The sequence below is a fragment of the Phaseolus vulgaris genome, chromosome 3, assembly GCF_051622355.1.
Source record: "Phaseolus vulgaris cultivar YP4 chromosome 3, ASM5162235v1, whole genome shotgun sequence".
Classification (NCBI taxonomy): domain Eukaryota; kingdom Viridiplantae; phylum Streptophyta; class Magnoliopsida; order Fabales; family Fabaceae; genus Phaseolus; species Phaseolus vulgaris.
Window position 1 is genome coordinate 7,143,966 of NC_143500.1, and position 23,671 is coordinate 7,167,636.

Here is a 23,671-nt window from a genome sequence, read left to right on the forward strand (position 1 = left end):
AAATATTCAAAATATTATTATTATTTATCATTATTTTTATTAGGAGAAATATTATTGGAAATACAGGTTTCCACATTTTTCTTATAATAATAAAATATATATATATATATAAATAATTAATTCTTAGAAAAAATATTTTTAAAATTATGTAAATAATAATATAAAATAAATAAGTTTATAATAAATAATTTTTATTTTAAGTAGTAAATTAATTTTAAAAAATAAAATAAAAAAATAATAATAATAAATTATATACACTAAATAACACAAAACTGATTATAAGAAAAATTCTAGTTATAAAAGTTATAGATTATTTTTATTGTATTAAAATGTATATAATTTTATAATTTTTATAAATAATTAATTAAAAAGTAAGAACATATTTTTTTTTATTTTAGTGTAATAATTTTTTTTGTGCCAGTGGTTGTTTTATCATGATTAGTTATTTAAATTTAAAGTAATTATTTAAAGAATAAAATTGTAAAATATTGTGTATAAATGTATCTTTTTATATACTCTTATTTATAAAATATAATTATAAATAATTAAATATTTTTATAATTTTGTAATAAATAATTTTATTTTAATTAGTTAACTAATTTAAAATTAAAAAATTAAATATATTAATGAAAATAAAACTAATAAAAAATTATATACACTAAATAACTGTTACAAAAATAGTTATAAGGAAAAATTCTAGTTATTGAAGTTATAGAATATTTTTATTATACTAAAATTAACTAATTTAAAATTAAAAAATTAAATATATTAATGAAAATAAAACTAATAAAAAATTATATACACTAAATAACTGTTACGAAAATAGTTATAAGGAAAAATTCTAGTTATTGAAGTTATAGAATATTTTTTTTATACTAAAATGTATATAATTTTATTATTTTTATAAGTAATTAATTACATAGTAGAACAAATTTATTTTATCAAATTGTAGGTAGTTCTTTTATGGGAAGGTGGTTGTTCTATTGAGTAATAAGAAATTATTATTATAATAATTACTAAAATAAAATATATTATTAAATTGTAAAAAAAATTATAAAAAGTAATTAAACAATAAATAAATTTTATTATTCTATTGTAGGTAGTTTTTTATTTTGTGAGTAATTTTTTATTTTGTGAGTGATTTTTTATTATTGATAATTATTTTAGTTTAAAATAGTAATTACCAAGAATTTGTGTTAAAAAAATAGTTAAAAGAGATCATCTCTTTATTAATGTTATAGATTATAATGATAAGAAATGTTATTAGGTTATTTTTGTTTCAAAGATATCTTGACCCATAGGTTACTTGATTAGTGAACGACAAGTCTTATAACGGACTAAATGACAACGTCTCGCTTACAAGCACATATTCACAAATCGGGTATTCACAAATCGGATTAGGGTCTTTTTTTTTAAAGACTTTAATATAATCTTGGAAACTTTTCTGGAGATGGGTCAACGAACTCTAGTCAGAAGTACTACTCCAAACACGGTTGTCTTTAGGAGTGAAAAGACCACATGCATCATCCATTATTTCTTTATCTAATATCGACTTAAAGACATAACTCATTATGAGCTAACAGTAAGGGTGGTCATGGATTGGATTTTGGTAGTAGAATCAAAATCCAAATATTTGAATTAGATTTATAATTCAAATCCATATTTTTCATAAAAATAATTTGAATATCTAAATCCATATATTTGGATTGGATTTTAAATAAATTTAGATTGGAAAATTTGGATTTTTTAATTTTAAAGATCCTTATAAATAAAATGGAGATCTGCTCTGAAAATATAATAAAATCTGGATTAAACTAAAAACTTGATTTAAATAAATGGATTGGAAATTGAGCAAATTAAGAAAAGTGGATTTTTTTCCCACCCCTACCTAGTGGTAATAGTAGAAATGTACATTAAGTCTTAGTCGACTAAAGAAGGTCAAACGATATTAAGTTTTAGACTTCGAGTTTCAAAAGATCTAAAGACTACATTCACATAAGATAATGGAGTAAGTACTATAATTGTCACGCTTCATCGTCTTCCAACTTACTCCTTGATCAACCATCACTTAACAAAGTTGGAGTCATCATTGTTAACGCATATTGTGTACTCATATTTTTAACTATTATACAATTATTTCACTTCTTATTTATTTTATTTTCAGTTTTTAGTTCATTTTGCTTTATTGGTGATAAATTGGGTTCACTTTACACAATTATTTTAATTTTGTATTTTTAGCTCTTCTAACATTTGCTGATTATTTTAGCCATAACATTTTCTATACACATAACTTTTGTCTAATTTTAATTAAATTGATTCTACACTTCCAAAGTTTTAAAATGAACCCACGGATTGCTAGATTTAGACTCTTGTTATTCTTTTTTAATTTTAGAAGTTAAGAAATATTTGCTAAATATTTGGAAAAAGAATCCTATGAGATTGATTTTGCTTTAGCTTACACATTTTTAATTAGGCTTTTAGACCTTATTATAGCCCATATTAGACTCACATTTTTCAAATTTAGAATTTAGGTTCTGAGCCTATTTGAGACCTAATTTTTCTCAAATCAGAGAAAAAAAAACACTTGCACAATTTTTTTAGGATTTTAGTGTTCCTTATTTTCTATCTATTTTCATATTATTCTATAATATAGTTATTTTTTTAATAGAAAATTAAATCTATGAGATCAATTCATGGAATCAAAATCAAACCACAAATTAAACTTTACATCAATCACCATCGATTTGACTTTGTTTTTTTCTTCCCTTAATTCTGATTTAAATTTGTGTTTATAAAATTAGAATTTAAATTAAGAATTAATTGAATCTTAATTTAATAATTGAATATGGATTAAATGAATTAATATTTAATTCGTGTAAATTGGTTTACTTAATTAATTGAATCGGTTAGATTTTAAATCTTTGATCTAATCTTTTATTTTAGAGAACTAATATTTTTGGAATGTTTGAAAACTCTGATTTAATCTTCTAGAATTTTGTTTTAGATATTTTATTTTATAATTTACACATTGTATTTTTAAACCCCTAACCCTCAATTTTTATTTCTGTAGAAAGACCCTAAATCTTGAATCCAATTTATCCTGTGTCCTTTGATAATTGGCCTAAGTTGCTCTATATTACAAAATTTAGAGAATAACATTTTCTAATTATGTTTTCTATCATGGCAAGATGTGAAACAATGATTGACCCATAGAATCTCCTCTGTTTTTCTTTTAAATCTCTAAGAAATTTGTAACATCTTTAATAAATCACATAATTTGTAACCAATTTTTACCTCATTACAAAAATGGATCGAAATAATTCAGAGGACTAATATCTGTTACTTTTTTTTTTCTTCTATCAAGAACTAAAACCAGAAAAGTAAAAAAAATTGTGTAACTAAATATCAAGCCCAAAGAGAAGCACCCTACATTATCATCGATCACTATCGAAGTTGTAGACAATCAACAATGTAGCTAATAAAAACACTTTTATCTCTTGATAAAGCAACTTAACTCCTTAATTTGTAATTACAGTTTAAAAATTGCCAATGAATTATCTATACCAGTGACAGTACAGTTTGGTAAGTTTTTTTTTTTAATGTAAACAATTTTCTTATAATTCTATTCTTTATGTTCTCAAATAACCATGTCAAACCCACATTCAAATATATATATAAAACAAAATATGCAGATTTTTTTAAGTCATATTCAAAATTAAAATAAATATTTATAGCGGTTGAATTGAAACACTCAACAAATAGATCTCCTAGTCTATCTATGAATCAATATACAATTACAAGCTCTGAGTTAGTTCAAATTTGTCAAATAAAGCAAAATTAGTACTGACCAAAGCCTAGCCAGTATTTGGCTTGACTTGCAAGCTGAAAAGAAAAAAATAATGACTAAGCAAAACACAGGAAAGAAAAGTGGTACTTTATAGATTGAAATTGAAAATTTATAAAATATAGAACATCTCCAAAATGACTAGTTAGTAAAGGCATACCTAAAGGAAATCCTGGGTAGATTTAAGCTTCCTTCCTAGTTATCCTGCAAGTGAACAAACGGTAAGAGTTAGTGCCAAGGGCCATTATCCTTGAGAAAACTTGGTGTATTGATAAAAGCAAGGATCGATGAAAATAGCATACAAAACTTTGTTATACGAACTAAAAATAAATTAGACTTCATAAACTGGAAATGATTTAAAGGGAACAACAAATGCCAAATTTTACAACATGCATACTAACATAAGGATTGGTAATTTTACCTGAAACAGTATATTCCCAGGGCATTGGTAATTTCATGAATGACTGATGTGGCAAAGTGCAAGTAAAGTGTCACTGTGTTCATAGAAACAGAATCCTTAAGTAAAACAAATAGTCATAGGATAAAGTATACACATTATATATTTACTCAACCTCAAGTGCTAGCCAAAACAAAATTTAACTGAAGAGCAATACAGCAATGTTGATGTGTCAATTTCTCATGTTTGTAATATTTGTTAATACTTGATAGTAATTTCTTAGTGAGATGAGCTTCTTTACGTTACAAGCAAAACAAATAAAAGCCATAATCATAAATAAGACCCAACATCTGATACAAAAAGCATGATAGTCAAACATTGGTGTATGCTACATATTTCTGGTGTCAACTCTTTCTGGTAATTTCAAAATGTATTTTTGCATTGGGAATGTCTGAGGCTTTCGGAGATGGTGAAATCATTTTTTTTATCATTTATATTGTGGGAAATATATAAAAAAATGTCCAAAGACAACCAAAGAATTTGTTATATGATAAAGTCTACTTAGCCAATTTATGGTGCTCTTCTCTCTCCAGGTTATTGCGGTTTTGTGTTTCCTTGAGGAGAGGATATTTATCCTTTTTTCTATTGTACTCGTTTTATTTCTCTTTTTAAAGAATATTATGCTTTAAAAAGTAATTAATGAATACTCACATGCTAATCTACACCTAGAAAGAGAAACAGAGAGAAATGCAAGTGTGATAGATATACACTTTCCTAACTATTTAGGTGTCAATATATAACTACTCATTCACTTTCCTAACTCCTAAGAAAAATGAGAAGCAGTTGCACCTGAAAATGCACAGTAACCAAGAAGAACTAGTCTCTCATCTAATAAAGGAACCCTGCAAAAATATATATATAAATGAGTTTTAGATAAGAAACAAACGAATATGAAAAGCATCTACTAACGAAATTCAGAATGAAAAATCACAGTACATACCCATCATTCAGCCTTGATGCAAGTACATTAGCAATGGCCAATGGGAGATACACGAGGGACTGAACAAGATAAATAATGCTTATATCAATAACGGTAACAATCAATCACTGAAATGGAATCATCTAAGTGTTTTCTAGCATGCTTTTGTCATTCCACCATTGACAGACAATGACCATTAAGATTAATCTCTAAACAATAATATTAATGTTGTTATACCACTGAATACATGCTAGATAATCTAGAAATTTTCCTTTGAAAAATGCGTGAATTAAATTTTATTGTTTGAAAGGATTTTTATTCGAATTTCATTCTTAAATGCTTCAAAGAAAACATCACTGATATATTTGATGAAGTTTTCTAGTTTTCAACGGATTGAGTTTTCAAAAGCCTATGCCACAGCCATTGAGCTTCAGCTCAATTATGTTAATAGATCAAAGACTGATGACTGGGTACCAAATTCAAAACTTGAAAAATAAAGATTTTCGTTGAATAAGAGGACATTGTTATGAATCCATATTTGATGTTTAAAAACTAAATTACTCTAATGCCATAAGAAAAATATCATTCCAAATGTTAGAAAATGGTTTTGGAGGCAAGCAACGACTACTTCCCTTCACCAACAAATCTTGCTAATTTAAACATTATATACACTTACAGACTACTAATATTGAAGAAAAATAGTGTACTTGAAAAAAACATCGAACATCCATCCCTACCCATCATGCATATCAGACATTCAATCATAAAAACAAACATCAAACTGAAAATATACATATTTTGTCCCCAGTTATACCTCCATGTTAATTTATCACAACTCTTGTTTTCAAGTCAAGATTGAAATACCAAGGTTTATCTTCTCAGAGAAAAGATATATATTGAATGCTGAAAAAGAGTACAGCAGGGTTGCTGAAATGGTATTTCGCTTCCATAGAGGAGGCTGCATATGTAGGGCTGACGTTAATCATTCAATAATACAGTTTCACAATGATCCAGACACTATAGGCATAATAATGCTCTCAACCTAAAGAATATAACAATCTTAAGGGATTGAGACTCGTACTATGTGAGTTTTATAGCTACAGTAAAACATAAATGAAAGAGAAGTTTACTGAAAGCCTGAACAACTTTTGACCCGTGTCATCATTGTGTTTTCATAGTTTTATAATGAGGACAACAGCCAAATCAAGCATCTTAATAAAGTAATTCAGGACATGTAAAACATACCATGCACATCCCAGTCTTTAGACCCTTAGGTTCATCACATAAATGAGACAAAATCATCCTCCCCTGCAAAATTAAGCTTCCCTCATAAAAATCAATAATACATGGAGTTGTTCATAAAAGGAAGCTAGCAGCAATATAAGTAAAAGGTACTAGAACACACTGCAAGAAGATGAATTTGTGCTTCTTAAGAAAATATGTTTCACATTCATGATTTGTCTTGTAAATAGGGGATTAGTAGGATAAAAACATCCTAATATCTCTATAGTAATTAGAAAAATATCCTTAGAAACTACACATTCATTTCAGCAGATTTGATTTCTTTTTTTGAGAAAATGTGATTGTTACATACATATAGGAGCTAAGAATGTTATTATTATGATTGTAACTAATAAAATACTTCTTCTCTCCCTCTTGTTATTCAAGTTGTTATCAGAGCTCCCAGCCTTGGGGGCTTTATTTCCACCATTGCCACCATCACACCACCTCCATCCTCGAAAACTACGGTGGGATACAAAAATTTGCGTTTTTTTTCTCTAGGGTTGACACGAATTTTACTCCTATGGATCATAATGATTTTCCAAATGTGGTGGGTCCTACCGGTTTGATGGTTTGCACTGGAGTTAGTACATTCAGTGTATTCTAAAAGGAAGGTCAAGATTAAACCAGATCGATGGTGGAGGATCAGGGTCAAATGATCCTAATTTTTAGATTTGGGATGATAAAAATTCACTAGGTCGTGACCTTGATGTGGCATTCCACAGCATAGTAGTTAGTATCTTACGATTCACGATACGTATCGTACGAAACGATACGGTTTCACCCTCCCACGATACGAATCGTGTGAAGAATCTTTTTTGTCCCTGAATCTTAGTTGTATCATGCGATTCGCACAAAGAATCGCTGAATCCCGAAACGAAACGATTCCGTATTGTGTGAATCAGTGTGGATTTTAAAAAATGAGTAAATAAAAAAAGATAGACATAATTTGTTTAATAACATGTATGCACCATAGAGGTTGTTTTGGTGAAATTGTGTGGTATATATATATATATATATATATATATATATATATATATACGTACATATATAATTTATATAATTTATTGTATCTTGCATGTATACATATTTTATATATTTAAGTATATATTAAATTTTTTAATGTTTATGAATCTTACGATTCACGATACTTATCAGCTCTTCGATACACTCCTTGTATCTCGATTCTACTACCATGTTCCACAGTCCTGGAGATATGTTAAATTATATGTTTTACACCTCTGCTAAAGAAGTTTAGGATGACCTAAATAACACCATTTCTTCGAAAAAGGATTTTGCTGCCTTGTTATGACACTGAAAGCAAGGTGTTTAAGGTTCTCTCTCTATTGATCTTCCAAATGTGGTGGGTCCCTACCAGTTTGATGGTTGAAATTATTTGCAATGGAGTCAATACATTTGGAGGATTTTAAAAAGATGGTCAGGATTAAAGCACAGTGATGGTGGATGAATGAGGTCAAATGACCCTAATTTTTAGATTTGGGATAATGAAGATTCATTGATCATAACTTGGATGTGACAATTCCATAGTCCTTGAGATAAGTCAAAATTATATGTTCTATTCCTCTACTAAAGAAATTTAGGATGACCTAAATAACATTTTTTCTTTGAAAAAGGATTTTGTTGCTTGTTATGACATTGAAAAAGCAGGGCGTTTAATAACAAACAAAGTTCTCTTTTGATTTAATTCACTATGATGTTTGAGGACCTGCTTTAAAATCTATCTTAACGACCAAATGGATTCTTGCTTTTATTGACAATTATATCCATGTCACATGGACATGTGTTATGAAAAGTAAGTCTTTAAGTGATGGAACAAACACAAATGGGGTAAATATTTAAGTGATGGAACAATTGCTAGTCTAGGTGGATGACATGATTATTCCAAGAGACGATGAAACATAGAATTGGCTTTAAAATAAAAATTGGTGACCCAATTTAAAATGAAAGACCTAGGAAAACAAGTATTTCCTTGGAATAGAAGATGCTTATTCCAATAAGGGGTTTTACATCCCCCAAAGAAAATATATACTTAATATCCTCAATGAAATAGGTAAGCTAGGATGTAGAACCTCAAAAGTTCCTATTGAACAAAATCATAGATTAGAAGTAACGAACCCAATATCAAATATTGTAGGAAAACTTATTTATTTATCACAACCGAGACTAGGCCTCATTTATGCAATTAGTGTGGTACGTCACTTTATGCATAATTCAAAAGAAAGACACATGTAAGCAGTTAACAAAAATCTTCAATACTTAAAGTCAAGCCTAGGAAAGGAGCCACTATCAGGAAAAAGTACACTTTGGCCCTGAAGATATACATTGATGTATATTATGCCAAACTCTATTACTAATAGAAAATCTACCTCTGGGTATTGTATGTTCTAGGGGGAAAATCTGGTGACTTGGAGAAGCAAAAGACAGTATAGGATATCCCATTCAAGCACATTAGCTGAATTTTGAACCCTTGCTCAAGGTGCATGTAAAGGATTTTCGATGAAAATCATATTAGATGACCTCAAAATAAAGGTTGACATCCCTATGCTATTGAACTATGATAACAAGTTAGCCATGAGCATTACTCATAATCCAGTACAATACAATAGAATTAAACATATTGAAATTGACAACACTTCATTAAAGATAATCTTGACAAAGATCTTATGGTTACAACCCATATCCCAACAAGACTTCAGTTAGCAAACATGTACACCAAAAGAGACTTCCTCAAGATTCCAAGATCTTGTAGGGCAAGTTGGAAATGATCGATATTCATTTACTAATTTGAGGGGGAGTATTATAAATAGGGGATTATTAGGATAAAAATATAGTAATATATCTATAGTAATTAGGAAAACTATCCTTAGAATCTATTCATTTATTTTAGCAGAATTTTATTTCCTTTTTAAAGAGAATGTGATTGTTACAAATACTAAAGTTGAGAATGTAATTATCATGATTGAAATACAAAATATTTCTTTTCTCCCTCTAATTATTACCAATTCCCAAAATCCAACTCAAACATGCTCTAAGTCTAAGGTTCACTCAAAAACATAAAAGCATAATTTAATGAATTCAAAAGATAATGAGGTTCTGAAAAGAGGTGTTGTTTTATGTTTTATGTGCTTGCTATGCAAAGAACAAGAGAGAGTATTGACCATCTGTTTTTTAGTTGTCCTTCAGCTTATTTTATTTGGTCCTGACTTCAGAATTTTTGCCCTGATCTTAATAATTTTTCATGTTCTGGTTTTATTACTTTTCTTAAGTCTCCTGGTAGCCCTATTATTAAGCACATTAAGCTTGATGCTATCACCTTTTCTTTCTGGATGATATGGAGGATGAGAAACCATACTAGATTTCAACATTGTTAAGAACTACATTCAAACTCTAGGTAATATGTCTAAAAAATGTATAATCATATGGATGACTTCTCTGTCTTGGAAGTCTTTTGGCATTAGCACCAGACCTGGTAAGGTCTTTGTTCCTGTGCAACTGTATTGGGACTTCCCTGTTGTGGGCTGGATTAAAGTGAACACTAACGATACTACTTGGGGTCTCCAAGACTTGCTGCTTGTGCGGGTATCTTAAGAGCGAGTCATGGGGAAAATATTGGTGGTTTTTCTGCTTTATTGAGGAATCAGAATGCCTTGTCTGTTGACATCATGGGGGCTCTTCTTGCCATTGAACAAGTTCAGAGGGCTAGGTTCATAAAGCTTTTGTTGGAGAGTGATTCTATTTTGCTCTATCAAGCTTTTTCTTCAGCTAAAGGTTCCGTGGACTCTTAGAGGGAGGTAGAGAAGGTGTATGCATCTGTGTTTTCATGGCTCATATTTTTAGGGAAGGCAATAACTGTGTTGATAAATTGGTTAACCGTGTTGATAATAAGTTAGACTTTTTTTGGTTTTGGCATGCTCCTTATTTTAGTTTGGATTTTTTCCACCATAACAGATGTCAATTTCCTTTATTCCGTATTTAAGTTGTGTTCCTTTTTCTTCCATGGGTTTTGGTTTGATCCCCCCATGTTTTGTATTCCTTTCTTTTCTCTTTTATGTTATGTTTCAAGTGATGACAGATGATTGGTGGATTTTGAGATGTCAGTCTAGTTGAGATATCAAAAATCATAGTGATGCCTAGCATGAGTTTTCTTTTTTAAAAAAAGACAGCATATTTATTTATAATGGGAAAAGAAAACTGTTTGGCTTATCAAAACTAGATGGTGCATGAATTATTTCTCACATATTAGTAAAGGTTTTCTTTATTCCAATGATAATGGATAAATACAAAAAGAAAACATGATACAAAACAAAATTCAATAACCGTACAAGCATTTTTTTTTTTCGTATTAATTTATTTTCTCTACGGAATTGTAACAAAATTCAATAATTTACTTTGTTCTGCAGACTACTTTTCTTCCATCAAAGAAAACAAAAGTACAAAATCTACTTAGTCTTTTGGATCCAGATCCTTAAAAATTTAGAGTAACCAATTTTATTTTTTATTTTTTAATATACTTAAAGATACCATGATTATTCTGTAGTTTATTTATATAATTTTATTTGTTATTCAACAATCCTGAAGTTTCTGTTATTTTTTTATCTTCCATGACACTAAGTTAAACTAGGTTCTGGTAGATCAAATCAAATTGTAAATATTTATAAGCCCACATAACCAAATCAATTAACATTACATTTTTTATGGATATCTAGTCCTACACAAATTCTACAGAGAGCCATCAGCCAAGAATAATTACAGTAATAAATGGTAACCAGCTAAAATGCACAGCAAAGAAAATAAGGCATAAAAAAGCCTGAAAGGCACTATAAAAATTGAAAAGAAAAAAAAAACAAGAAAAGCAAACAATTTTTCAAATTTAAACATTCATACCACAAGGTATCCGAAAGTAAGTCCTGTCCCAATAATAACTAAATGTGGATATCTCCCCATGATGTCTGATGGTGACAAATAATCCCTGCACCAAAAGTCACTCAAGTGCTTATAAGAAGTAAAGAATAATAGAATAATATGCTTATCTTTCAAACAAACTGGGTACAAAATTGATGCATCTTGAGTTGAGTTTATACCACATAAGCACTCCTCCCACAAGTACAACAAATGGGTAAAGCTGCCCAAGAACGAACACATTAATAAAGCATCCAGATTTTAGAGAAAGAATATCATATGAACAAAATATATTACCATTGCCAATGCAAGTGGCATGCTTCCATTCCTTGCCTTCACAACCTTATAAACATTAGTAACACTGTATGGAACAAAAAAATAATGTTTACCATCAAATATGCTAAGTAAAACAGCCTACGGAAATACAAAGATCATTCCGTACATAAATTGGTGTAAAATTTTAGCCTATATCATATAAGAAGATATTTGTAGGCTAACTTTTATCAGATTCTGGATGATTTAAGGTATTGAATTCTACATACTCTAAAATAAGACCAAATGAACATAACAAGAAAGAAATATGTCATAATACTAACACTAACATGTCTTGAGATTATAGGGTTTAAGTAAAAAATTAATAGACTCTAAATAATAGGATAATAGATTAATATGGGGAAATATAGTGTGTTAAAAAGAACTTGAACCTATTTCTGTAAATGGTATTTAAGTTGCTTTAAAGTCTCATCTCTGCTCACAAGATCTTGTGCAACCAACGACTTCCACTAATGTTTCATCCAGGCTAAATAAGTGGTGGTCTTCCATAAACCACTTCAAATGGGGTGCAGTATGCAGCTACTTGGAAACAAGTATTATACCAATATTCAGCTCAAGGTATAAACTCTGCCAAAGATTTTGGCTGCTCAGAACAAAATCACCTGAGATAGGTAACCAGTATCCTATCAAGTACTTCAGTTTGCCCATAATGGGGATTCTCCTAATCTTACATTACCTTGCTAGATATGAAACTATGACTAGCTCCAGTGTCTATCAAGATCATAATTTCTTTACCCTGCAATTTTCCTTTTAGCTTCATAGTTTGTGGTTGTGTTCTGTCATGCCACCTGCTGAACATATTGAAAGATCCATCCATTGACATGCCATCTCTACTTTCTTCCCTAAATTCTTGTTTATATTATCCTCCTCTAAAATCATGGTTATTTCCCATCATCATTCACCCCTTCCATCATGGCTATTTCCCCATCATCTCTAACCTCTTCATCCTCAGACACAAAAAGTTTTTCAGGACGTCTATATGCCCATATGCTAACCCATAACTGTAACATTTTCCATTTTCTCTCCTCCAAACGCATTCAGCATATGGAAGGGTAAGTGTTATTCTACTTCTTTGTCCTGAAAAAAATTGGTTCTGCTATCGAGGAAGCTTATCCCTGTGAACTCCTAAAATGGTTCCTCATCCTTGAAAACAAAACCCTAAATTGACGGCACGTTCTTGCCGTTCTCACACATTGTGCATCATTTCATGGCTTCTTTTTTATCACATGCAATGTCCATGGCTCTACTAAGGTCTCTAGGGTCATTTTATCTCACCAAACTTTTGGCTTGGGCAACAGTAATTCAAACACCTGAACATACTCCTCTGCTCGTCTAGTTTGCTCTAGGGAAGCTAACCTTATATAGTTCGTCCCACTCTCTTGTTCTTCAAATCTCCTCATCAATGCTTCAAAAAAATATTTCCAAGATGGATTCTTGGATATTTTGTCTCCATTTCTGAAGACCAATGCAATGCATTTCACAAATGCTGATAAAAGCAAACTTCAATTTCTTGGAAGGTTTAACTTGTACCATGGAAAACATTTCAGCACATGCCAACCACCCTAATGGATCTTTTCCTTCTAAAGTGGGTAATTCCACTTTCTTGATCCAAGAATTTTAGTCCATCCTCTCTTCTTCTTTTGATTCACCAGTATGTACTTCACTCTCCAAGTCCCTCCCATTTTTGTGTACCCACTTATCTCCAACAATTGAAAGAGTCTTCTATTCATTCATCTGGAACAAAAGATTCTTGATATACTCGATATTTGTCTTCAACTCACCCTGTTTTGTCCCTTGCTTATTCATTGCTTTTCCCAAGATTCCTACTCCATTCTCCATTGTGACATAGGATCCAGCAGGTCAGACCAATTTGTTAGGACTCTCTCCAAGATTGCCAAACTGCAGCTAGAAAAATAAGTACTCCTCCTTTTCTCTAAAGCAGATCACTTTAATACCTCTTTATTCTCCAAGTATCAAGAATTAAAAAAGAATAAAGCAAACAACTTTACCCCAAAAGAAGCACTCTCCTTCTCTACACTGGAATCTCGAATTTACAGCCATAATTTCCTACCCTCTTCCTGTTGAAACCCGGGCACTATATTGTAAATAGAGCAGTTCTTAACTGCTTTCCCTAGAGTAGTTAGTTAGATTGTGTACAGTTGTCATTAGGACAACTCTTGTAAATAGATTTCTATAACAACTGTCATTAACAACTGTTATAAATAGAGCAGTTGCACATTCTGCTTTTCAGATGGAGTGCTTAATGATTCTTATGGCTGATTCGAACCCTAATCTATCTTATCAAAGATAACAACAGCGTTTTTTTTCAAACTACATCGATTTTACGAATATTTTTCCTTGGTTTTGAAAATGAATGTAAAAAAAATTCATAATCAAGACAAAAACCATTGTAGCTGCATTTTTTGCTGAACACATTTTTTGTTTTGAAAATTGCATTTTAAAACCAGAAACTCAACCATCCAAACCTGTCTGAAGGTTTTGGTGACCAGGATTCCCATATCTAACAGGGTCTCCTAACTTGAAGTATCTAGGCAGTAGAAAGAAATCTAACAGGACAGGTCATGTACAATGACACCACTAATACTGTATTGAAATTAAAGGATTTGAACAAAATAGAAGGGTGAATGGACTCAAATTAACAGGAGTTTAAATTAGTTTGATGTATTATAATCCCATAAAAAATATAAAGCACTGGTCCCTATTTATAGTAGTAGCACTAGACTTAAAAATTAAAAATCAAGAAACCACTCCAGAAGATCATCTAAGAAACTATAAATTATTCTAAAAGATACAATGTAGGCCAGTTATTTTTTATATTCCAACTACTTCGATCTCAGTTTCAGTTCATCATCTGCTGACCATAACTAGTGACAAAATAACAACCAAATGGTGTATGTAGTTCAACATAAAAGAAAATATCTGAGTTATCAGAGTTGGAAAAAATGAACAAATTTTGGGTCAAGAAGAAAGTATTGCACATGCTAACAATGTTGAACCTTAATAATTTTAGCTATACATACTTGCATGTAACTGTTGGTATAACACCGAAAGCTATCATCAAACACAATATAGCTTTGAATGTTGGCAATCCTGAAAAATAGAAAAGATAAATAAAAATCCAATTACATATCCAAAACATCAACTTTATATAAACCAACAATCCTTACTACAATAAGCTATACTGGACAAGCAAATGGAACCCACTTTTTGCTATTTGAACCAGACAACCTTAACTTTATTACTCCATATTTATTAGACATACGCAAAATGAATAGATATAATCGTGATTGACTAGCTTCTTATCATGTCATTTTCAATTGATATGTTTGTAGTATTAATCAAAAAGTCCACTTTATTTTCAATTTTGTTTCTTGTTTCTAAGAATTTGTAGAGGAGATGGAGAAACAAGATTTTGTTGTTTTCACCAATTCTTTAGCAATTCCATGAAAGTAGAAAACAGAGTGAAAATAACATGTCATCAACTAAATTATGACCCTACAAGTGTCATCATCTCTTTTTAAGAAATTAAAACTATAAACTAAATATTATAAATACTATTTTTCATATTCTAGAACCATCCTATAAAATCTTTAAACCATTTTCTTTTTCTTCTTCGAAATGTCTCTAGGCACATTGTATCGATATCAGATATGATGCGTATCCAATGGAGTGATATGTTTATTTTGAAAGTAACAGGATATTATATGTGACATATATGTATTTAAAAATGTAAAAAAGAAATCCTAAAACATAATAAATATGTAATTGCAATTGTGTGGATCCAAATTAAAATCACATTTCTTATTTTCAAAATAAAAAATCATAAATTATTGTCATCTTAAGAGTATTATGCTTCATAGATTACATACTTCATTGATGATTATCAGTAAAGTATCCCAGAGTAGTGGATATGGATACGTGTAGGATACGGATACATGACATAAATAAAAGTATCGGTGCATCATATCTACCAATATATTCACAATATGATCTTAGTTATAACATAGATTCTCACTACTTGAGAAAATGAAAGATGCCCGAAAAAATTAATGAGAATTGAGGACTTCAACTAAAGAGTGAAAAAAATTGGCCATCCAGACTACACATTGAAGAACATAATATGATAGCAAAGAACTTACCCTCTTAAAACCAAAAACTAGATCCATTAACGGTATATCAACAATAATAAATTCAATATAGCATATTTAAAGAGTCTAGTTAGGCCAATGCAAATGATTTATGCACTTTGGAAAATATGTTCATTATGCCTATTTACCCTAATCCCAAGCTTATAACACAAGTAAGCATATGAGCTGACAAGGACATCTTGCCATCTGGTAACCAGTATGCAAAATTATAAGTTTGACTGAAAATGAGACCATATTGCAGTAAATTTAAAATTGTTTCATGTAAAAGACAATCAAATGTATATAGAGTTCTCTGCAAATGCATGAAAAGCCTTCAGCAAAGGAAATACCAAAAATACATTTTAGACGTTACATATTATGAAACTTGGAACAGGTACAACAACTACCACAAATAGCAACAGACAAAACCTTTTGGTTCAAAACAGAAAGAACACTATATAATGAAGGATATCTTACCCTCAAGATAAGGAAGCCAACTTAAAAATGGCAAAGACTTTCTAAATGGCTGAGCCCACCACTCAGCACCTGTATGATAAAATAAGAATAACAAATAATAATAATAATAACAACATGCAAGGATTCTTATCAAAGTTAGTAGCTGTGTGTAAACACAACAAAAGTCATACCCACGATAGCAGTGAAAAAGTGAGCCATGTATATTATCATAAGACCCTCGGTAGGCCCATTTATAACGGGAAGTATAAGTGTATTGGTGAAATAGCTGCATCCAAAAACAACATTTAAAAGAAATCAATATTCCTAGTCTGTCCAATAGCATATATGCAATATGGTATTAAAATATATAATCATGCCAAATTTACAAATTTGTGATTTTACATTACAAAACAACATATATGCAATATGGTATTGAAATAGCTGCATCCAAAACAACATGTAAAAGAAATCAATATTCCTAGTCTGTCCAATAGCATATATGCATGCAATATGGTATTAAAATATATAATCATGCCAAATTTCCAAATTTGTGATTTTACATTACAAAACAACATATATGCAATATGGTATTGAAATAGCTGCATCCAAAACAACATTTAAAAGAAATCAATATTCCTAGTCTGTCCAATAGCATATATGCAATATGGTATTAAAATATATAATCATGCCAAATTTCCAAATTTGTGATTTTACATTACACAAGGAATGATGACAGCTTAAGTATAAGAAATCTTTCATTATAATACAAGAATACAAACAGGACATCGCAAAATATAATAATATTATATAACATATCATCTATCATATATTAATTGAACATGATAACTTACTGCTCCCAGGTTGCACCATAAAATGTAATTGCAGATATTAACCACCACCAGAAAGTACCTCTTCCACACATGGCTGTGCTCCCAAAAGCCAATGCTTCAAACTGAAAACAAGTTATCATATATGACAGTCTTTAATCTCTTCCAATCACTTAAGAGTAATAGCCAAAATTAAAAGAGACATACTGTACAAGCAAGTGCATCACATCCTGCAAAAAAAGTTGAAAATATCTTCATTAATAACAAACAGGTAAGCATAATGAAAAACAATCGAGTGAAAATCACCATGATCAAAGAGCTCCCCCAATGGGCTTGAGGAATTTGTACGTCTAGCTTGCTTCCCATCAACAGCATCAAATGTCTAGAGCGCAACACACACACACAAACATATAAGAAAACAATAAATAAAATAACTATAGCAAATAATGGAAACTTGGCCATGTAGTGAAGATCTTCCATGGATAAACCATATGAATTTGCTTAGCTGTCATGCCTTAGAGAAACATAACGAGAGAAAATTTTATTAATTGTTCAACAACCAATGAAATGAATATTACAAGTATTTATAAGTGCTAGTACAACAACCAATGAAATGAATATTACAAGTATTTATAAGTGCTCATGAAACAACTAAACATAGTAGGATGATATAAGTAATCAGGAAGGCAATGTGGAAAACATTATAAAAAAAAAAAAAAGAGTTCCAGTATTGATTGCTTCTTTGGGAAATTTCACTGCAATATGAAACAGAATGTTAGATGTAAACATCTTTCAAAGTCAAGGGTCAAAAATTCAATAATATCTTGATATAAAAGGCATGAATTCAACCATGAGAGCACTTAAAAGATTCAGTAATTCAAATCATTTAGACTCGTGAAACAACACCATTATAATCAAGATTCAGGTTAGAAAATATTATGCGCTTCAAATGAGATCACAATTCAAGGCAACTGATTACCACATAAGTCAAATTTATCTCAGTTGGTTTGCCTGCCATCAAGGCAGAAAAACAGGGATACCCATTATAGAGATTGAAACTAAAGTCAGAGAGACTGAGAAGTTGAGGAGTTGGCAAGTACTGCACTACAAGTATTTAATCCTACCTGGTATAAAAACAGAAGTAGTCCATGAGCAAAATGAACCCATCTTGGAGGAGGTGAGTCCAAATGTGGGGAGTATATCTGAAAAATAAATAAATAAAATTTATGTATAATGTATCTAGAAATTTACTGTTTCAATACAGTTTACACAAAATTGCCTACCTTAACCATGTAAAGAACAATTCCACAAAAGAAATTATCAATAATGCATGAAACTAACTAACAATCTTAAATACGCTTCATTTTCATAAACTTGTTTTCAAAATTGCAAATTTCATTCTATCATTTGACAAAATGACAAAAATAAAGTGAAGCATTGGGAAGCTATAACTACTGTGACTTTAATTTTGGAAGTAGGAAGAATAATTGACCCAAGTTCCACTTACATAACCAAGCAATGCAGACACTAGTAAGAACATAAATCCCATAAGAGTTATCTGCAATCAAGAAATTTATGATTCATCAGTGCCAATTAGAATGCTTAAGATAACAGTAGAAACAATAGGTGACACTACAATAAGAAAGGAGGTAAAGTGGTACCATGTTTGGACTGCGAAGATTTGAAGAATGCCAATACATACATCAGGATAAATAAAACAAAGGTATGAGTTAGTGTATTCAGAACTCAAAAACTAAAATTACAACAAACATATATTTCAATCAGAAATTTCAAACAAATTCTTGTGAGGGCTGTATAAGAAATTTTAAGAGAAGAAAAGCAAATAAAACAGACATACATATACGAACCAAAACTAAATTACAAACATAAAAAAAAAGATTGAGAAGATATCCTAAGGATAGGGTTAACTTTGTGCATATCACTCAAATTAAACTGACAATGAAGTCAAAATTCAAATGATAAAAGTACTCACGGCATCCATAGGGGAAAAAAATTAACAAAGCGAGTCCAAAAGGGTTGCAGTACATATTTGGCCACGTAGGAATGATCTACTCCACTATATTTATATCTGTGCAGAGCTGCAACACCGTGAGACCCGATATAACCCATCGTTCTCTTATAGAAGTCCAAAATAAGCTTTAAGATAAGCTAAGCCTCAACACAACCTGAGAGAAGATTGAATTTGAAGATCACAAAATCAACTTGAACAAATTTGAAAGGAAATCCAAAATGCAAAGTAATTGACTGACAAGAAAAGGCCAAAATTCTAAAATTATTTTATACTGAAATAATGAGAGATGCCTAAATCAAACACATTCGTGAGTATGTGGAAAAAATTTATTTTCATATTTGACATTCCCTGATTAGTTAATCCCAAATTTTGGAAGAAAATAAGGGTTCCTTACATTTTGAACTTCTATTAGTGGCCTTATTCATAAAATAAAGTTGAGATTAAAAAACATCCTAATTTAATTGAATGACTTCTTCTTTTTTTCCTTAACGTATTCCCTGAATAAAGTTGAAAACAGCATAGAATAGAAATACAAATCCAATTTGCATTAATTTTATATAAACCTTAAAACCCCGGCAAATGATTTATTGATAAGTTATTGATTTAGTAATTAAATCTTCTTGCATTCCCCCTTTTTTACAATTCCACTTACATCCCTTCTTACATTCATTTCCCATTACATAAAAGTATGAAAATGGGAAAAAAAATACAAAAGATACCTGTAAAATTCAATGAAAGAAGCAAAATAAAAGCGAAAAAATAAACAGTACTTAGCGCAATATTTGAAACAAAGAGCTTAAACTATAATCATCTTAGAAAACCAAGTTCTGATTACTTATTCAGGCTAGTACCAATGGTTATCAAACTCTAACGTTAAGCCGCAAAATCCGACCGAGTTCAAGAGCCTATTAATGGGACACGAGTTCACTGTAGACTCAGTTTTTTAGTAATACTTGGACTAGACTCGGACAAACTCTGTACAATCGGTACAAACTCGCGAGTTAGAGGCCGAGTGAACGAGTTTTCAAGAAAAGCCCAAAACGACCCACACATGGGTCGTTTCGCTTACTGTCTAGATGTAGGGTTCTCTTCTCGATTCATACCTGGACCTGCTGCCTTTGTTTTTTATTTGCGTTCGGTGTCGTCTTGTGGTGTCTCGCCGTCGTCTCGTGGTGCCTCGCCGTCGTCTTGTGGTGTCTCGCCGTCGTCTCGCGGTGCTCGCCTTGACTCGAATCGCGTCGGATCGTGTCGCGTCACCTTGCCTCAACCTCGCAATTGCCTTCTGCTTTTGTTTTCAAATAGGTTCTGCTGTTTGGGTGCGTTCTGCGAATTTGAAGTAAAAGTTTTTATTTGGGGTTGGGGTTATTTTAACAATCTAATAAAAAAAATTAATGAAGTGATTTAAATGATAATTTCAGTTTATTTTACAGTTCTATATTTATATATATAATGTTATTTTTAGATATTAAATTTTTTAAAACATATAATTAGTTTTTTAAGATAATGAAATTTTAATAGATTTTGTAATTTAGACATAGGTTAATTGTGGGATTAATGTTATTTATGTTTGGTAAATTAAAAATAAAAGTGAAAATAAATTATGAAAATTTAAAATTAAGTAAAAAAAAATATTATTGAATACACATAGATAAGATTTTAAACAAAGAGGTCATCTACTTTGAATTTCCTTTCCATATTATAACCACATAAAAATTATTAAACTCGTAAAAGTAAGGAAAATGTCACTTAAATAAAAATGTCAATGCAAAAAAGTAGAGTTTTGATGAGAGCTAAAGTTGTTATAATCATCGACTATGTAAGACATACGCTAACACTGATATAAATACGAAAATACGTATAATTTTTAGAAGATAGGATAGGAGAACATATATCTATATATTATATATTTATAAATTATATAAATTGATAATAAAGATTTATCTGTACAGGTATGTTTCAATTTTTTTAGCAGAAAGATGTTTTTATTACTTGTTCAAAAATATTTGTTCCTTATTTTTATAATTATACTAAAAATTTATAATAACTGAGTTTTTAGAAAATTAATGTATTTATCCTTTTTAAGATTATGTTAGAACGGTTGTCAGAAATTCAACAATTATATTTTGAATTTGACACTTCACTAATACGTGTTGTACGAGTGTCGGTGTCCAATACGTGTCCGTTAGACACGTCATTTAAGAAGAGTGTTCAGATCTCAGATGACTCACAAAATCCATACAAATTACTCATTTGAGTAATCAAAAACTAAAATTACCCTATTTTGAAGAAATCCCCATATATATATATATATATATATATATTTATATTGTTTGTGCTATCATAACCATAAGAAAACCAAGTTCTGATTATTTATTCACACAGCTAAAAAAGAGTTCACACTAAATTATAAAAAAAAAAAGCCTAAATCTTTCAGTTCACACAGCTAAAAAAGAGTTCACACTAAATTATAAAAAAAAAAAGCCTAAATCTCTCAGTTCACACAACCCAATGATTCTCTTTTCTTTCAAAAGCCTAAACCTACTACCTTCAAAGTAAAAGTGCCCACCAAAAGCAATACACTCACAACAACACCAAATTGCATGATCTAAACAAACCATCCAACTTTCTCAAAAGCAAAAACAAAAATACAAAGTAAAATGTTCAAAGTCACAGCAACTAGACAACACAAATACAGGATCCAAGCCTAAACCTCAAAAGCTTAGGCTGAAACCCAATTGTGTTATAACCTCACATGAAAGCTAAAACCCAAAATCTGCATATAAGATTCAAGAACACTGTCAAGAGCGAGATCAAAAAGGAAACTTTAACCTGATCCAAAAGGTAAAAGCATACAATGATACCCATTTAAAGAATCTCAATAGCAAATGATTTGTTAAACATTGGGGGATTTGCAAATGAACAAAATGAAGAATGAAAGGGGTGGCTCAAAAGAAAACTGATCTGAGAAAAGAAATGAGAAGGGAAAAACTTTTTCTAAACACATGGAATCATTGAAGATTGTTTCTTCCTGCACCTCCATAAGTTCTTCTGTCACTCATACACAACGTGAAAATATCTTTTTAACTTTCTTGTGCCATCCCATAGAGTAGCTTCCGGATTATGTAATCCGGACACGCATTTGAAAAAAGACTTATGGATTATGTAATCCAGAAGATAAAAAAGACTTCCAGATTACATAATCCGGAAACTAATCATGCATATGAAAAAAGGCTTCCGAGTTATATAATTCGGATGCTAATTACGAATTAAAAAAAAAAAAACTTCTGGATTACGTAATCTGAAATATTATTGAAGGGTATTTTTAGAAATATGAAAATTTATGGAGGCAAGAGAAGAATATATGAAGGTGCATTGTTTGGTTTCATACCGTATATTTTTCCAAACATTGTTTTGTCTGTTCGCATACCTGTTTACATTTTTTATTCCTAACTTTTGTATTTTTTACAATTTAGACGTGAGATGCTTGTTTTAACTTTCAAAGGAATCAAGTATAAAGTGTAAATATATTAAAAAAAACAGTATTCTTTTAATTTTAGAAAAGATATATTCCCTTTTTTATTTTATAATTTAGAAAAGTTATATTCTGATGTAACTTTAGGAATGTATTATTTAATTCTATCTAACTTTTTTTACTTTTAATTATTTAAAATTTAAAACATTTATGAGAATATTAAAAGTCAACGGAGTATATATATATATATATATAACTACAGTTATAACATGAACCAACACATTTCCTCACTCTTTACTGAAATTTCACTTAAAAAGGAATTATGCTTAAACTTTAATAATATCTCCAAAGAAACTATTGATATACTAACAACTCAAATATATCTCATAATAACAATTAATTATAACTGAATGATTATATTTATTGGAACTTAAAATCCTATAAATACACATTGATTTTATAAGAAATACTCCTTAATTTTATCATTTAATACTTGATATTTTATATAATAATTAATATTTTATATAATTCTTAGTGATTTGGGTATCTGCAAATTTGCTATTCTTGGATCTTCCTTTGATCTTCATCAAAAGCTCGGTGAGCACATCTTGGAATATCCAACTCAGCTTCCCAGAGATGTTACTTTTTTCACCTCATAAGAGCAATGTTTCTTTCTGGTAAGAACATTTGGTGGGCACCATGAATACTCGGGTTCTCACTCAAGCAGAGTTTCTTTACTCAAAATTCAATGTCATTTACAAGAGGGTGTGACCACTTATTTAGTGTGATAGGTGCCATGTGATTAAGGCATGAAGGGAAATTTGAAATTCAAAATAAGCTAGCTTAACTCCTAAAAATGTGCCACTAATTGTGGATCTAGAAGGGGTCACACTTTACACATTTAATCATGTGCTTAATGTAAAAAGTGTGATTATGTGGGTTGCACATGTGTTGCTTTCTAGAATCTATGATTTCACCCTCA

At 30.3% G+C, this 23,671-nt stretch overlaps 1 protein-coding gene across 1 annotated transcript; it reads right to left on the reverse strand.

Moving 5' to 3' along the window:
• Positions 1–3,742: 3,742 nt before the first annotated feature.
• LOC137806391 (choline/ethanolaminephosphotransferase 1) lies at positions 3,743–22,178 on the reverse strand. Its single transcript, XM_068606498.2, has 21 exons — positions 22,079–22,178; positions 20,321–20,540; positions 19,179–19,371; positions 18,847–18,856; positions 18,693–18,743; positions 18,310–18,387; positions 17,492–17,567; positions 17,393–17,415; positions 17,210–17,310; positions 16,550–16,644; positions 16,380–16,448; positions 14,796–14,865; positions 11,719–11,782; positions 11,604–11,644; positions 11,407–11,491; positions 6,466–6,528; positions 5,242–5,300; positions 5,091–5,143; positions 4,266–4,338; positions 4,005–4,048; positions 3,743–3,882 (listed from the first exon to the last, which is right to left on the reverse strand). The coding sequence occupies exons 3-20, from the start codon at positions 19,313–19,315 to the stop codon at positions 4,027–4,029; spliced, it is 1,170 nt and encodes a 389-aa protein (XP_068462599.1). The 5' UTR covers positions 19,316–19,371; positions 20,321–20,540; positions 22,079–22,178; the 3' UTR covers positions 3,743–3,882; positions 4,005–4,026.
• Between the last annotated feature and the right edge of the window lie 1,493 nt (positions 22,179–23,671).